This window comes from Tympanuchus pallidicinctus, unplaced genomic scaffold, assembly GCF_026119805.1.
Source record: "Tympanuchus pallidicinctus isolate F22 unplaced genomic scaffold, pur_lepc_1.0 scaffold5, whole genome shotgun sequence".
Classification (NCBI taxonomy): domain Eukaryota; kingdom Metazoa; phylum Chordata; class Aves; order Galliformes; family Phasianidae; genus Tympanuchus; species Tympanuchus pallidicinctus.
In genome coordinates, this window is record NW_026294769.1 from 55071744 (window position 1) to 55089170 (window position 17427).

Genomic DNA, 17427 nt, shown 5'->3' on the forward strand with positions numbered 1-17427 from the left:
ATAGGTAACAGAACAAATGAAAGCTAAAATTAAAAAATAAATAATAAAAAAAAAGCCTATAAAAATTCCTATGCACAGAAAAATATAGCATTGAAGAATATAGATAAGTTTTTTTAAAGAGCTTGGAAAAAAATATAGAAAACAACAACAAAAGAAAGAAATAAAAAAACACCCACATCTCATCCATGGAAAACAGCATCTTAGCCTTGAAGCACACGATTAGGGCAAATTTGGAATAGCATAATATTCCACTATCTATCTAAAGATATACTATATATGCTAATCCAATATATATATTCCACCCACATATATATAGAGAGGTCACTATTCAGTATCAAAATTAAGTCTCATGAGAGTTATTTATAATATATCTGATTCAATACAATGCTAAACTTGAAGATCTGCAGTGAAAACTTGTTCCTCATCAATTCATGGAACATGACATCCATAACCAGCACAGATTGATCAAGGGACTGAAGGCCAGCAGGACTAACAGTCAACAGGAGAGAGATGGATCTCCCATATGGCATTTGTGAAAAAGAAATATGAGCAGTTTTTGACTTTCGAAACAGATGGACTTCAATAGTAAAAAAACAAATCCCAAATACATACTTTCAGAGTGAAAAAACGTTGCTGACATTTCTTATTTTAAAACTCAGATTGGTGACCAGAGCATCTTATTTTCTTGGACAAATCTTCTATTTTAATTGGCAAGTAGATTTTAAAACACATCAGGACAGAAAACTATGCCCACACAAAAACTTTCAAACCAGACTTAGCGCTAAATTAATTTTGCACTATTTTACACTTTCATTTATCCAACTTACAATTTCCTGCATAATTTATTTACATAATCTAAAAATGTTAGCAAGCATGTAAGGCCATTATATCTGCATTACATGTCTATTTAAACAAAATTAAATAACCATTTCTTATTTTATCAAACAGTAAAATACATCAGTAATAGGATAAAATAGAACTGACAACTAACACAAATATATCCTTTGGCCTGAAATATTATCTCCTCAGGTCTCATCTTACACACACAGATGAGTAAATCAATTATTTGCAGGGAACTATAAGGATTATTCCTTCTTCCTTTTACCTCGAGTCTCCCACCAATTTCTCAACGGTAGTTTTCCTTCTCCATTTTATGCCACAGGAGACCCGCACGCTAATTAACTTTGAAGTCTTTCCAAGTGATACACTCAAATAGCTGTTCTCAGCACGGCACTGTCAGTCTGCCAGGGCTAGCAGGTAAAGCCAGCAGTGGCGTGCTGTGCGTGGCTCGCATGACCACGTGGTTAAGAAAGCTTTCTTAGAGTAATGGTGCCATCCAGCATACAAGTTTGATGATCTCCAGCTTATAGAGCTCACCTCCCCTTCCTCATAGGAAGACAGAATTGCAGGAAAGTGTATTAGCATTAAGCTTGATTTTTTTCATTTAGACCTTCATCCTAATGTATTAATCCCTTCTTTAAATAAAATGATGACTGCAAGCATCTAATGTCAGGATCCCTTCCTAGATCCCATTAAGGATAATTCCAACCAAAAGAGAAATATTTACTAGGAAAAGTTTCCATTATTTATCCTTTCAATGAATCATTTAGAGACTTTATGCCAGCAACAGCAAACATTCATGTTCATCTGACAAAAAGTGGACAATATATTATGCATGCTGCCCACTGATTTAGCCTTTCAGAAAGTCTCTCGTAGGTCGCTTATCAATAATGCCACTCACTGTCTAAAAGATAAATAGAAGTCCTTCTAGAATGTATGAATAAATAATATTTGCCTATGGTTCAAACCAGCAGGCTGTTAAAACCAGTGTGCTGTGTGACATCACCTGGCAACACATGCTTCAGAGAAACATATTCGTTAGTGGTCTGCTCTGAAGCAGGACATCCATTATTGATGAGTCTTCCTGAACTCTTCCTTAGGCTGACTTACCTATGGAAGTATTTGGCTTTTGTTACGTTTAAAACAAAATCCCTCCAAGACTGAGTACATACTTTGCCCTTGCAAACAGTTATTACACTATTTGTTCCAATATCAGAATAATTTTGTAGTGACGAGCCTTTCAGCGCTGCCTGCCTCTTCAGAGAGTCAAGGACAAATCACACATTGTACAGCTTCTGAGGTCCTTCATGTGCCACTCATACTAAAACTACCAGCAATGTCTGCCTATCACACACTACACACATACTTCTGAAAATAAGAGCTCCTCGGGGCATGGTTCTAGGACAAACTTACTACAAGAAAACTTGCATATATGAGCAATACCAACGAGCTATTATGAAGATTACTCATGTGCAAATTATTCATGATAAGCACTTACAAAATCAGGATCAGCATCTACAAAAAAATCATTTATATTTGCATTTCTCAGTAAGTGATGGAAAAGACAGAATAAATTTTCAATTGTTCAAAGGGCAATTTTATTGCCACTTAGAGAACAGTCACTTTCCAATGACTAAAGAAAGAAATTGTTTTGTTCAATTATCAAGAAGATGAATATTACATTTTAGGGTTTAAAGAAAAGCCTAAAAAGCCCACCCAAACTAAAATCTAACTCAATCAAAACTCTCTGGCAGCAACAGCTTGTACTGTGCTGTTTAACTGGCTTTACTCCAGTAGCTTAAAATTTAAGGAGTCAGCTTTATGTAGAGATGCAGTAAGTGAAAACTGGAAAAAAAATCCCACACCTACAGCTGTCACCTAAAATTAAACACAATGTTTTTCTCCAAACCCCAAGTGTACTTTCAAAAAGGTGCCATGTGATCACAGTTAGCTACTGCACTGCAGTGAAGAACATGTATAAATTACAGCAGATAAACTAAATTCTTTCTTTAACAATGCTAAAAAATATAAGAAAAAAAATGTAAGAAAAGTCAAAAAACAGGTGTAATTATCGCCAACTTTCTAAACAGGAGATACTTACACTATTTTGAGAGTATCCTAAAATTAAGGTGTACTTAAAGATAGCTTTTTTTTTTTTTCTTTTTCTTTTTTTGCTTGTGTTATAATTTGTAACATAGGGGAAAAAAAAGCAACCAACAAAGAACCACAAACCAAACAAAAAAAAAAAACCATATTTTGGACGGGAAGGAAAAAATGCCCTTAAATAGATACTCTGGTGTTAAATACAAAAATTCCATGAAGAGAGGTACTTGTTATTGGAATAGCATCAACAACTTGGCTCATGCAAAATAGTAAGTAATCTTGACCACCTCAGAACAGATGGACTTGATGTCTCTACCTATGTTCAAATGCTTATTGTCTCACTGAGATATTCACAAAACATGACAATATTTCACACCTGTAGCAATATTTTTAAATAGAACTGTTAGAAATAGAAATTTAAATAGAAATTTGAAAGTTTTTATAACACAAGTTGTAGAATCAAAAATATTTTTTACTAAAAAACCTGTACTTCTTTTTTAAAGAAGTTTATTTATAGTGTCATATAGCACCATGTATTAGGAAGGTCCCCAGTTCCACAAATACACTTATTGCACAGCCAATATGAGATCTGAAGATTAGATAATTGGATAGTATTCTTGAAAGATTACTTATTTTCCTTGTATTAACATAGTTATAAAACAAGAATAACTATTTTGGCACCTATAAAATAAACAGCACGTACCAAAGCAAACAATAAAAATGTACTTACAAAATCAAAATCTCCATCTTGAGGGACTTTCCAGTTATCGGGGAAAACATTTTTAGATATGTGGTAAGGTTCATGGATATTCTGATTACAGTTTTCAGGGCTTTTATTCTTAGAATCTTGTTTATCAAAGTAGTCCATGAAAGAAGGTCTTTGTACTTGAGGTGAAGTAGCATTTCCTTGGTTGAAAGAAATAAAGAAAATAAGATGAAATAATTTAAAGAAGTAAGGTTTACTGTAGTATAAAATTAACTCAATTTACTAAGTTTCTTGGAGTTTACAGAGTCTAACACAGTCATCTGTGTGTGGTGCAAGCCTCCATTTGTCCCCTGAGGATCTCTGGCATAAAAGCTCATAGCCGAAGTGCGATATACTTGTAGCAAGATGCAATGTGGAGAAATGCTCAAGACATTTCAGAGCTGCACACACTGATAATATTAGAAGTTACTTCATGTGATATCTATTTGTTGTTATAGAAACTGAATAACACAAGGTGCTAAGCATCCCTCTGGGTGCTGAATGCCCTTAACTTTAAGGCCTAGTCCACATGCACTTGTAGTAAAGTAACAGAATACTGTGCAGAATACTGTAGTTTCACAAAAGGTGGGACTTCGATTTAGAAGAACTTGCAAAAAACAGCCACACAAACGGTGTCTAAATGCTGCTTAATCAAACTTATTGCCAGTTTGTCATTCTTAGCATATCATGGGATCACACTTTCCAGACGGCTGTAAAGCACCCATCTTTATGGTGTGGAAACACTGCAGGATTTTTGTCATCGGCTACACAGCTGCAAGAGCTTTATGAAGCAGATCAAGACCAGTGTGAGCCCCCGGTCTGTTATCCTTTTCATGAAAATAAACTAAAAAATATATATTTATCTACAACCCTAAATGATTTGGATTTGTTTTCATTTGTGGGATTTCAAAATACGTTCATTAATAAACAGAACAATAAATAAAACATAAGAAATGTTTTAGTAGTTCTACATAGCTGTCTCCTCAGAGACTATATTCTGCATAGCATTATGATTCATGAAATGCATACTTGCTTACAGTATAATCCTCTCTACATAGAGTGAAATTAAATATGTATTTACAAGTAAAATACAAAACAGGAAGGAAAATATAAATAACCAAGTTGAAAAAATGCAGGGAGGACTATGCCCTTTAATTATAAGCATAATAAAAGGATTAGGAATTTTAATATGAACTACTTGTTTTAAAAAGAGAAAAGGAATAACACTGGCAGACTATTTTTGAGCTAGTTTTTAGCACAAGCACTGGGACTTGCTTATCTGCACATTTGGCCTTACTTTTGTTTTCATTAATTCATCAGATGTTTATTCCTCCACTTTCACCTCTTGTCTCATCATCTTTTCCTGCGATAACCCATTCCCTCTGTATGGGGCTTTAATATTCAATCTAATTTTGCTGCATGATGAATAGCAATCCTTTTTCATTAATCCATTTCGGTGCTGCTCTTTTTCATGGCATGTTGATTTATCCTTTCATTTCTGCCAGTACAGTTTCTCCTGGGTTTCTGAATGTGTTTTTTCTGCCTTGCCTTTTGTCCTAGAGTTTACTGCACAGAGCCCAGTTGCTACTCTTCCACCCCGTGATGATTCTTCCATTCAGTCTGCTACATTTCCATACAAATCCCATTTGTCCCCCCAACCCCCCCCATTTTAACCACATTTTCTTTCAGTTGCTACCATATTCTTCTCTGATCCTACACCTCAGTTTTTTCTACTCACTATTTTCTATTTTATTTTACTTTATGGCAATTTCCTATACAAAAATACTCCGGGAACTAAACTCCAGCTTGAATTTAGCAGACTGCACAGCAGTTACCATTCTCCAGAAGCTCTCGGGCATGCCCAGATTGCCTGAATGAGGTTTATGGATCACTGGACTAAGGAGCAGTGGATAGGATAAGGAGGAAACAGCAGGAATGCCAAACAATACAGAAATAAGTACTCATGGGCAAAAATGGAAGAATCTATATTTCAGCAAAGCATAAATTCAGAAAACAGATTCAAGAGAAAGTATAATCTGTAGGGAGGTAAAGGGGATAAAAACAGAATACAAAGCACTTTCTTGACAAAATATTTATTATTAGAATTCCTATTTATTTATTACTTGCCAAATACTGCTACAAATGCATGAAAGTATTTGTATCAAAAAGGTAGGACACCACACTGAGGACTTTTCATGTTTCAGTTCTTTCTTATGCAGAGATCGCTGTGAGTTTCATCCTTAAAACATACTTGTAAATAAGATTAACAGTGTCTCTGTTAGAAACACTGAAGTACCACATTATTGGAGCAATCTGTTGGTCTTAGAAACATGCTGAAACTGAAAGAATTCTGACAGGGAAAACTAATTCTAAATAGGCATTTCAAAGTAAGAAAGAATACACATTCCACTCTAATGCAATTTCTGATCAAATTCAATTGATGTCATCTATAAAGAAAAATGTCTTCATAGTGATATATTTCCAACAGTGAGATATTAACATTAAATTGATTTTAAATTCCTTTAGAATCCCTTCAATAAACTATTATTACTGTCTACGAATAATACAGTAAGTGAAGATCTGTTCCCCTGAAATTCAGGATCTATACCTAACTGTTTTTCTCACTCAAGTTCTTCAACTTCTCCATCTTATGGTCGCTACAGCCAAGTTGCCATTGACTATCACTCCCAACCAGTTGTACCTTGCTTGTGAATAGTAAATCAGCTGTGCATTACCCCTCTTCAGTTAATCCAGTATGAGTATCACAAAATGATCTCGGATGCCCTTCAGGAGACTCCCGAATTTCTTGCATTTCACTGAGGTGCCCCTTCCAGCTGATGTTAGGAAGGTGTAAATCCCTGTGACTGACCACTAATCCCCTGCAGTGGGAGAATATTCAGACGATGGGCAAGGGCAATGTGCCCACAATGTTAAGGGAAAAATGTAGGGTTTCATCACACTCTGAAGCTGCAGGAAGTAGCATAGGGTACAATCGCAGTTTTTTTGTTGCAAAAAAAAAAACAATTTTTTGTTGCAAAAAAACCCCCTAACTTCATCTCAACACAAAGAGAAGACTAATTTTTGTTTCGGGTGAACAGTTAAGACAGCTGGTGATGTAAATATTTGTCCCTGAGTTCATTAAACACTGTATACCTCCCCAAGTTATATACTCCTTCCCTACTGCTCTGGCTATGTACGTATCTCAGGCCACCACTGACTTTAAAACTGAACAACAAACTAACTTCAAAGACAGCATCTCTAGCTTGAGCTGCCTGTAACCCATGTAATCCTTCCCAGCAACTGGGGACATCTAGTGTCAAGAGAGTGAGTGTAAAACAGAAACACAGTAATGGTGATCATCTTGTTACTCTCAATGAACTACACACAGCTATTCCAATGTTTGGATGAGCGTAACTCACATCTGCATTATGATTTCAGCATATTTTGTATCAATTCTAAATCAAAAGTCCCACATAACATCAAATATCTTCAAATAAGTAAAACTGCTATTAAACATTAGACAAGAACCTGATCAGAGTCTATTGGACTCCAATACTCCTACATTAAAACAAAACCAAACCAATAAGGTCTGTACTCCAGAGACTTCCTCAAGTAGTTTCAAGGCCTGTTCCACCTCCTACACCTGTCCAGGTGGTTTGCATCACAATCTGCAGGTGCAGAACAAGTTCCTTCCCAGCAGACAGGAGCCTACATCTCTTAGGGAAGTGTCTCTAACAATTTCCTGTTTCTTTTGTTTGCAAATCTACAGAGGAAAGCTTTCTGTTTTTGCCTAAAGCCACAAGTTTCTTAGCCTTCCCTATGCTGGCAATCTCCATCTACTTGACCACCATTTGCTTAGACCACGGCAGCTGGGAGTCTACCAGAGAACTAAGAAATGCATCTAGGGAATGTCTGACTGCAAACACATACCTAACAAAGTAGTCATTACTGATTTTGCAGTTTTCATACCAGTGACTTGCATACCCAAGCCAAGTCTCATTCAGTATATAGGGCAGACAGCTAAGGGGAAAAAATGAAAGTATAAAACTGTCATTTCTTAAACTATTTAGAATTCCATCATCTAAAAGAAGATTTTTATTTGCTTTACACTATACTTTGTACTCAGTAATTGCAACTGGTATTTAAGTGGAAAACTCAGGTACTTTTCAACCATAGAAAGCCTTCAGATTTTTTGAAGAGTCTATGAACTCAAGTTTAAAAGCTTTATATGGAAAAAGTTTTCTGCACAAAATATTTCTTTTCTACCTGAGAATGGGACTTGTAAAATTACTTTAATAACTTCAGATCTATTTTTTCCACCTTCTGGAGAAAGGGGAAAAAAATTAAATGAAAGTCCTGCTATAAACTCACTACTCTGCTCCAGCTGAGTGAAACTTTATTTCTGCTTTCTGTAAAACAAAATACATGTTAAGCCAACATTTTGCAACAGTTCTTGATCCAACATGATCTTGACAGATCCAACAGATCCTGAATTGCCAACACTGTTTTTTCTTTCAGAAAGATCCCATTTGTAAAACCTACTCCCACTAATGGAATAAACGAGCAACTTAATTATCAATTACAGAGGAGGTCTCCAGCAAGCACAGAGACATTTATCATCTTTTTCTCTCGCTTGAACAAAACTACATCAATGAAATACCAATGCCCAGGCTAAAGTACTGCTGAAATCAACCCATAATTAAGCTTCTTTGCTGGGTTCTTATAAATTCATAATTACTCCATTCAAACTAAGACATCCTAATTGCCAAAAAAAGGAAGACAATTTTTAAGATTTGTTTTTAAAATGCAAGAGAGATATTTAAAGATCCAAAGAGCCTCTTTTACAGATGAGATAATTCTCCAGAGATAGTAAGTGAAGCACTAAAGAGATAATTAGAGAGGTATTGTCTGAATTAGGTTGTTGAGTAATTTTAAAAGCCATTTATGAGAACATTTGAGAAACCAACATGGGATAACTAACAGTGCTACAGGAAAAAAGTCACGCCTTACTAACTTCTATTAGCACAGCTATTCTTTTCTGTTACTATAGGAATGCAGAGGGGTATTACACTGACATCTCTTGACAGGATTTTCCAAAAGTGCTAAAACTCCACAGTAGAGAATGAGACAGATGTTATGAGCCCTCACCATAAATGCAACAGTCATTCATTCTTGTAAATGAGAGTGAGCTATTTCTTAACTATGAGAAATAAGTGTATAACAGAAAACTTTCCCAATTCAGAAACATCTTATAATGAAGGCTTGATTGAAAAGAACTACCTCTGAGACTTTAGTTTATACTATGAATTCCTCTCATAACACTGACTACACACTATTCTGCATTATCTAATAAATGCATCTGCCCAAGAAATTGTTATGTGGAAACTTGTTCACATCTACAGAGGTAGACAAGTACAGGAGGTACATGAGTCTAGCCCATGGCGAGGCTGTTAAGAAGTGCTGGGTCATAGGTGGTTATTGAAGATGAAACAAAAAAAACTTACAAACAGCTTTTTCTTTTAAGTTAAAAAGCAACTGTGGGACCATACTCATAAGTATGTACTTCACTTAACCAAGTGGTCAGCTCCTGTTACAAAGATTGACTTCTATGGCACTAACAGCTCTTAAACAGGATGGATTTTAATCACTAAGAAATTAATTAATAAAATCAACTCATGAATTCTGCTTTCAAATTCTTACACTGGATATGTAACTGGTAGTGCTACCTGCCATCAATCCCAATCTTTCTTTGACTCGATGTTAAACTGCCCAAATTTAACTCCGTCCACCTGCATCTCTGTACTCTGCATTGTGTTTCCTTCTGTTAGGTACATACTGCATCATCTCTGCTCACAGCACACACAGGCACACGAAATAGGAAAGCATAAATGTTATTTATTGCTAGGCTGTATGTGGTATGTTAGGGTAGGATAACAGACCTCTTTGTTCCAAATCCCTGTTTTATTTGGGCACAACCCAGTATTTGTGAAAAAAATACATGCATGTTTTTAATTATTTTCTGTCATGGCTCCCAGAGGCTTCTAAGCATGGGCACTTATAAAAAAATTATTATTGTTTCTTATTTTGTTCTTGAGCAGAGGAACAAAAGACAGAGGGAAACAAATGCGAAACTAAACACAAAAGCATTACAAAAACATTTGTCATAAGTATTTTGCGTCTCTAGGAAGGAAATCAAGTCCCTCTCCCTAGTTAACTAAGTTTATTTATCCACACTGCTTGCAAATGTTTTGTTATTCAGAAGTATTGAAGAGCACTTTCAAGCTACCTGTTCTGCTGTATTGAGTTATGCAAACAACTATGAAAAGCCCACTGTGCCCACTTTGCCTATAAGGGTACGCTGGAAAAAGCAAACACAGAAATCTTGTATCACTGTCAAGCACAAAAGAGCACAAATCTGGGTCCTCTCTCAGGGAGAGCAATGATTTGCACACTGTCACATTCCCAGTGACATTGCTTTAGTGACCTGCTATTGCTCCTGCTCCAGTCTATATGAATCACAGAAGCAAAGGAAAAGCAGCTAAATTAGACATGGTTAATATTTATCTACAGCTGAGAGATGTGGGTGCCCTATTCTTGAATTACTTTTAACTTTTAAGCATTGGACATCTAATGCAAAACACAGTCAGTCCTGCAAGTGCAGGAACCCAAACCTGCCCCTATCAGATGGATGAGGAAACCATCACTTGCCATCAAGTTGTTTCCAGAGTGCCGACTTTCCTTCCTTACTGTTACAGGTACCAAGAGAGTCAGCTACAGGGAAGGAAGGGGAGAAAGCCTGCTGTCTCAGAGATTACATTCTTCTGTTTCATGAGATGTAAGAGCAAGCTTAATAACTACACTAATTAACCCTCAAGGTACAAAAAGGCAATTCCCTTTCTTAACAGGAATTGCTACCAAAAGCAATTCAATTTGATTCTTTCGTTTATTTCTTTTTTTAACTCTCAGCAACGTAAGAAACTAAAAGGATAAGAGATTGCAGTGCAAATGGAAAGGCATTTTTTTAAAATTGGTTTGGCATACTAACAGATATTCCCCCTCAGCACATAGTAAAATGGCATGGATAGTTACTAAAACTTATGTGATTTGAAAGGCTGCATAGAAACTGCCAAAGTCCCCTGCTTCATAATAATCTCATCATAGGAATTATTTTATTTGCTTATAATATCTTATAAAATTATATAATAACAAGTATTTACTATCACTACTCCATTCCTTAACTTGTTGAAATGTGTTAGTTTAAGATCACTTGTTCTAACCCCCCCTTACCCTCACAGTTTAACAGGTAAATACTGTATCAACATGAGAACAAATTAAAGCATGCACTGTTTACATGAAGTGAACCATTCTGCTTAATTTAAATACTAATCAACAGGTTTATATCCTTATTGATAAGAACACTGAAGAAAAAAGGTCAACAACAACAGAAAAAAAAATAACAGGGAAGAAAAAGCAGAAATGAGCAGATCTTCCTCTCCTCCCAGTTTGCTGTACATTCAACCACAAGGTTTAAATGCACCTGATCTACACTTCCAAATAATCTTTCCAACCAAATTACAACAGGCTTTTGCACACAAACAGAAATGCAATCTTTTTGGATATAAATTATTCACAAATTTATTTAAACAATAGCCTGGAGTTAAGCATTATATTTTGTCTCACAGAATCAAGCACTAAAGCTACAGTATCACCTATTGATGCTGCCCTTTAAAATGAATGGATAAACTTAAATTCAGTGGGAAGTCTCCAGCCAAGTAACAAACAGATCAAAAGTAAACATGTATGCTCACTGTATAACAAACACATTATACACGTCTCAGTCTAACTGACAACTTCCTCTTTTAAAACACTCTTTTCCTCTCTTTGTTATATAATCTTTCACACCACTGAAGTTGATTTTGACTTTTTATTTCAATGTGTTATGGCCATTCCCTTAAATTAAGCATTACTAAATGAAATTTTAACAAATGACTTTACAAAATAATTTTGCAGCAAGATCTGCAGTACTGACTGCTGAATCCATGGAGAGTTGCAATGAGTTTCCAGGAACACTGACACTGAAACAGCACCTTCCCACTCAGTCGCACCACTTGAGTACAGTTCCATGGAGCTGCTCCAAACGGATGCAGACAGGAGGCAAAAAGCAAGTGACAGGGAATTCACAGTAGGCTAATTTCTGAGTCCTCCAGAAAGGCTCAGCAAAATACCAAAGCTACTTGTAGTGCTTCGAATCTCCCACTATAGCTGCCCTTTTCCAACAAAGTGCATTCACAGAAACAAACAGCCCTCTCCCTGACTTTTAACCACTGAGCTTGATACTTAAAGGACACTGATGATAGAATGTTCTCACAGAAGATGAGATAATGCATTATTAACAGAAAAGGAAAGTAATAAAAAAACCCATACTTTTCATGGTCCCATCTTCCTCTTCGTCATCGTCACTATTTATTACCATGGTCCCCAGGTCTGACTCTAGCATGGTACTGTTGTGTTCAATCATTGTCTGAGCGCCTTCACTCATCGTGCTTGTGGCCCGCATGGTACTAGCACTCTCTGAATTGGTCTTCACCATGGTGTGCGAGTCCAGCTCATCTTCATCCTGTCAAGAAACACTGGTCAGAATGCAGCTGAGCATTTCAGAAAAACAAGTTAAGAAGCGATAATTTAGACGCTTATTCATTGTTTTTTTTTTTATGTCTTCACACGACCTAGCTATACTGCTAGATTAGCAGGCTTAATAATACTAAAAAACACGAAACAAAAAGGTACCCTATAAAAGTAGAAGAAAAAACTTTATCCCATCTGCCAGCTGTACAGCAACATCGATTTACCAGAAATATGACCCACATACTCACTTTTGCACCCAGCTTTGAATATCTCACTGATCTTATGGACTCCGCATGCTTCTCCGGGACTGAAAATCAGTAACACATTTTGTTTGGTTGGTCTGTAATAGATCATCACCAAGGGTTTCACCCTCATCTAAATAACATGTTTTGCATCTAGTATCTTGACAATACTGTTTTGACAGAACATCATGAAGAGGGGCAATCCAAAGCACAAATACAGGTTGGGTGGAGAACAGCTTGAGAGCAATCCCAAGGAGATGGATCTGGGAGTGCTGGTTGATGGAAGACTCAACATGAGCTGTCAGCGTGTGCTTGCAGCCCAGAAAGCCAACCATATCCTGGGTTGTATCAAGAGAAGTGTGACCAGCAGGTCAACAGAGGTGATTCTGCCCCTCTACTCTGCTCTCATGAGACCACACCTGAAGTACTGCGTCCAATTCTTGGGCCCCCAACAGGAGAAGGACATGGAGCTGTTGGAGCAAGTGCAGAGGAGGGCCGCAAAGATGATCAGAGGGCTGCAGCAATTCCCTTACAGGTACAGGCTGAGAGAGCTGGGGCTCTTCAGCCTGGAAAAGAGAAGGCTCCGGAGGAACCTTATAACAGCCTTCCAGTACCCGAGGGGAGCCTACAAGAAAGTTGAGGAGGGACTTTTTAGAAGGGCATGTGGTGATAGGACGGGGGAAATTGTTTTAAACCGGAAGAGGGCAGATTTAGGCTAGATATTAGGAAGAAATTCTTTACTGTGAGGGTGGTGAGACACTGGAACAGGTTGCCCAGCAAGGTGGTGAATGCCCCCACCTGAAAGCATTCAAGACCAGGCTGGATGGGCTGTGGGCAACCTGGTTTAATGGGAGGTGTCCTTGCCTATAGCAGGGGATTGGAACTAGATAATCTTAAATGTCCCTTCCAGCCCATTCTATGATTCTATGATTTTGAATCAATGTGCCAGGAATGTAAAACAGAGAAATAATGACAATCCAGTTAATTAATTATTAACTTTATATGTAATATCAATATTTGAAAATACTATTGGGAAATGCCACTCATTTTTGCAGTTTGATTTCAATGATATGCACAATAACACAGCACTTCATGAATGTATAGAAGCATTTTCTACATGAGTACATTTTTAATGTTCCTCCCACTGATTAAACAAGAAATAATACCCACCAGTGTGAAGACACTGTATGCCAAATTTTAAAATTTTACATATAGATACTACTTTCACTAATTTTATAAACTTCCAAGTCCAACTGAAAACAGTCATGTATGAGTATGTATACATATTTTTTCTCTTCTGTAAAAGAACCTTAACTACATCCTGATACAAAATATCTCTGGTTAGGAAAATCTTCCAGCTACACAGCTCACATCACAAAAGTATTATATAATGCTATGTGCCAATTACAAGTAACGTGCTTGTTGTTACACAGAACATTAAAACAAGATTTCACCCACAAACTAATTTTTCCTTTTGCTCAAATCTGTGTTGTTTTAATATAGTTCATATTTTAACTATGGAGAAACCTATAAGGAGTGCAAAAAGAAAGAACTCCAGTTACTCAACTCTCCAGTTCTGGCCATTTTTATTTCTTACTGAACTAGCTCTTTTCCTTCTTGTTATTCCCTGACATGGCAGACAACTTGCCTGCAGCACAAATCTAATTGCAAGAACCAGGTACACTGTGTGAGTGCCTGTTTCCAAATGAGTGGTCAAAGTAGGTATGGAGAACCACATTTAGTAAGAGTACCAATAGACCACCTCCCACAAATAGTTCTCTTATGTCTCGGCCCAGAGGCACACAAACAGATCTCACTTTGATTCAGAATCCAGCCAACAACACAGTACGCTGAAACCAGGATACAGAGCAGATTTGAATAAACTGTCAAATGTCAAAAGAATTGTAGTTTTCCACGTTATACTTTGTAAAAATGTTGAAGTTCTTAAATTTCATTTCTAAGCTGCATGCTAAAACACTCTGTGAAGCGCCGTACCCTTAAAAGCTTAGGAAACTCCTACAGAAAGACAGTTTACAAATACAGCACCAGACAGGCTGTTACTGCAGATTACTGTGCCTGTAATAGCAATATTTTAGTAGTGCTCCTCCTGGTGGCAACTTTGATTTTTTTTTAATTTTTTTTGTTTGTTTAAAACCCTGAACATTCATGCTTATCTCATTCCTTTCTATATGTTTCTCTTCCCAAAAGGGTATTGTGAAGGCAAAGTATTTTCTTCTAATATTCCCTCTCCCCCTTTTTTGCACTGTACTTGAGAAGTGCCTAAAGCATTTATTGATAAGTATTTCAGTATTGCTACACAATGGAAAACTAAGTCAGGATATACTGCTTTTTATCTTAATAAACACTAAACGAAGCACCTCTAATACACAGAGGAACAGCTGAGATTAAAACAGAGTTAACATCTGATGTATGTGTTTGCTTGAGTAATATTAATATCCATATATTAGTATTAGTAAAGTTGAAAGCAGAAATGAAAGACATTTTCCTGAAGCTTAAATTCTATTTTTTTTAGAAGTAGGGAGAAAGAAAAAAAGGAAGTGATGACCACCAATATGAGCAAGTATAAAATGGATTCATAAGTGACCATTTTCATGTCTTCTCCTTCATCAAAAATTCTATTTTTTTTTTTTTATTATTATTTTTTAAGTTCCCAAGCCAAATCAAGCATCTGGATTCTTTGAAGGAATAACATTTCATCTTCTAACATAGAGTGACAGAAGACTTTGTCTTACTACTATCTTTCAGCATAGAGAACAGCTGTCACCCAGTACCTAGAAATCTGAGGATGACAAAAGCCAACCTCAACACCAAAAGAACTGTCCCCAAAAGGCATGCATGCAAAAATTCTGATCTTGTTTTCTCTAAATTAGAAATGAGCTACTGAAGGAGAGCAGTATAAGCTTTTTCAGAGTCTGTGTACGTCTTAAAATAATCAAAGTTGTAGATTAAACCAGGTTGCTTCCAGAATTGTCCTTCCAGTATTGCTCACTAATAGGAAATTTAGCTAATACTACAGCAGATCATACTGGACCTGAAAAAGTAACAGGATACTTTTATAAAGTTACGTAAGTGCGTGTTTACATGACAGATGAAAGTGATTCCTTAGAACAAATTATGATTCATTCTTTACAGTTCATAAATATTGATGTCAAATTTCTGATTTGTTATTAAAATGGTAAACTCCCTGATTAAATAAAAGCAAATATCATATTCATTTTAATTACCAAAGAATATAAAGTATTAAAGCTGAAGTGATATGTTCTCATACTGTTTATGAAAACAGATCCAAGAATCAAGAAATAAGAACAGCTAACTATGACTTTAAACTATCTGCCATTTTCACGTGCACAACTAGTAGCAGACTTGTATTTGCTAGAGGTTTCTGATACACATGGGCAAGACGGCTAACATCTCTTAAAGGCTAAGGAAATTTCAGTCAGCCACAGAAATTCTGAACAACATTATATCCCAAAGTTACAACTTGGTTTCAAACTAAAAGAGGAGAGGTTTAGATTGGATATAAGGAAGAAGTTTTTTATTATAACGGTACTGAAGTACTGAAACAGGTTGCCCAGGGAGGTGATGGATGCCCTATCCCTGGAGACATGCAAGGACAGGCTGGATGCAACCTGACCAGGCTGTAGGTGTCACTGTTCACTGCAGAGGAGTTGAAAGGAACCATTCAAGGTCATCTGGTCCAACTCCAACAATTCTATGATTCCCTAAGAATATGTAGAAGATTGCCAACACCTTACGTGGAAGATTGCCAACACCCTGCCACCCTATGTGATTAATTCTCCTCCACCTACCAAAGCAAGTTAGAAGACTAACAAAGCAAATTCTTAAAGCATGAAGATGTAATCATGGAGACTCAATTGCTAGAATGAGAAAATCAACAAGTCTTCCCTGGTAACAGCATGCAAGACGTCACAAAATGCTTGTTACACAGAACATACTGACACACAAGAAAAGTTTTCAGCTGAGCTGAGCTTGTTTGTCATATATGAATATACATTAGGATATAATCAAATGAAGGGAGGTGATAAAGATTTATGGAATTTTGCAGTTGTATTTTTAAGATTCATAGGGAAAAAGTGGATCAAGACTAGCAAAGAAAGACAAACGACAAGAAAATATGGCAACTTCCCCCTGAAATCTCTATCTGTGGTTTGTGTGAATTAAAAAAACACTAGATGGCACCAAAGACAGCGATTAGTCTGTAACACATTAAAGGAAGATTTACATGCTGGCAAAATTTAGCATCCCGTAAAATAATTTCATTTACTATTAACACTTCATCATCACCCTTGAGAAACGTGCTTGTAGTCACAGCTATCTTTTTATAAAAGCACTGTAGTAGCTACATAAACACATAATACATTTTGGTCAAGAACAAGGATTTTTAGAAGTTCCTAACACCTACAAAGCCCAACTACAACCTGAGTACATGCTCAGTACTGAGCACACGTTGAAGTTTAAAGGCATCAACAAAACACACCAAGACAATTTTCAGCACACACTGAAATTCCAGCAATTCCAAGCGTCCTATATACGAAGACTAAGTCATTACACAACATTTAGGAATTTTTTCTACATATGTTTAACTGCTACACCTACAAACAATGACTTGCTCACACCTTCTGGGTCTAAATTGCTGTGGATTTGAACAACATGTTTATGCTCTTCAGGTAGATATACTTCACAAAACATAGCAGTCTATATGTTTCTTACTTCCACAACACTTAAAGGACTGCAGTCAAAATCCATTAGTACATATGACAAATATCCTTTGACTTAAAAGGAAAAACGCCATGAGATCAGAAAGTTTTATTGCTGTTCATCATGCAGAAC

The 17427-nt window shown here is 36.5% G+C and overlaps 1 protein-coding gene across 1 annotated transcript in view; it reads right to left on the bottom strand.

Annotated features, from left to right (window-relative positions):
• The window catches only part of STK3 (serine/threonine kinase 3), a 134063-nt gene that overhangs the window by 42651 nt on the left and 73985 nt on the right, over positions 1–17427 (bottom strand). The window contains exons 9-10 of the mRNA XM_052704447.1: positions 12113–12305; positions 3674–3849 (exon numbers count right to left, since the gene is read on the bottom strand). Coding sequence (XP_052560407.1) covers positions 3674–3849; positions 12113–12305 — 369 coding nt within the window. The remainder of the gene's footprint in view (positions 1–3673; positions 3850–12112; positions 12306–17427) is intronic.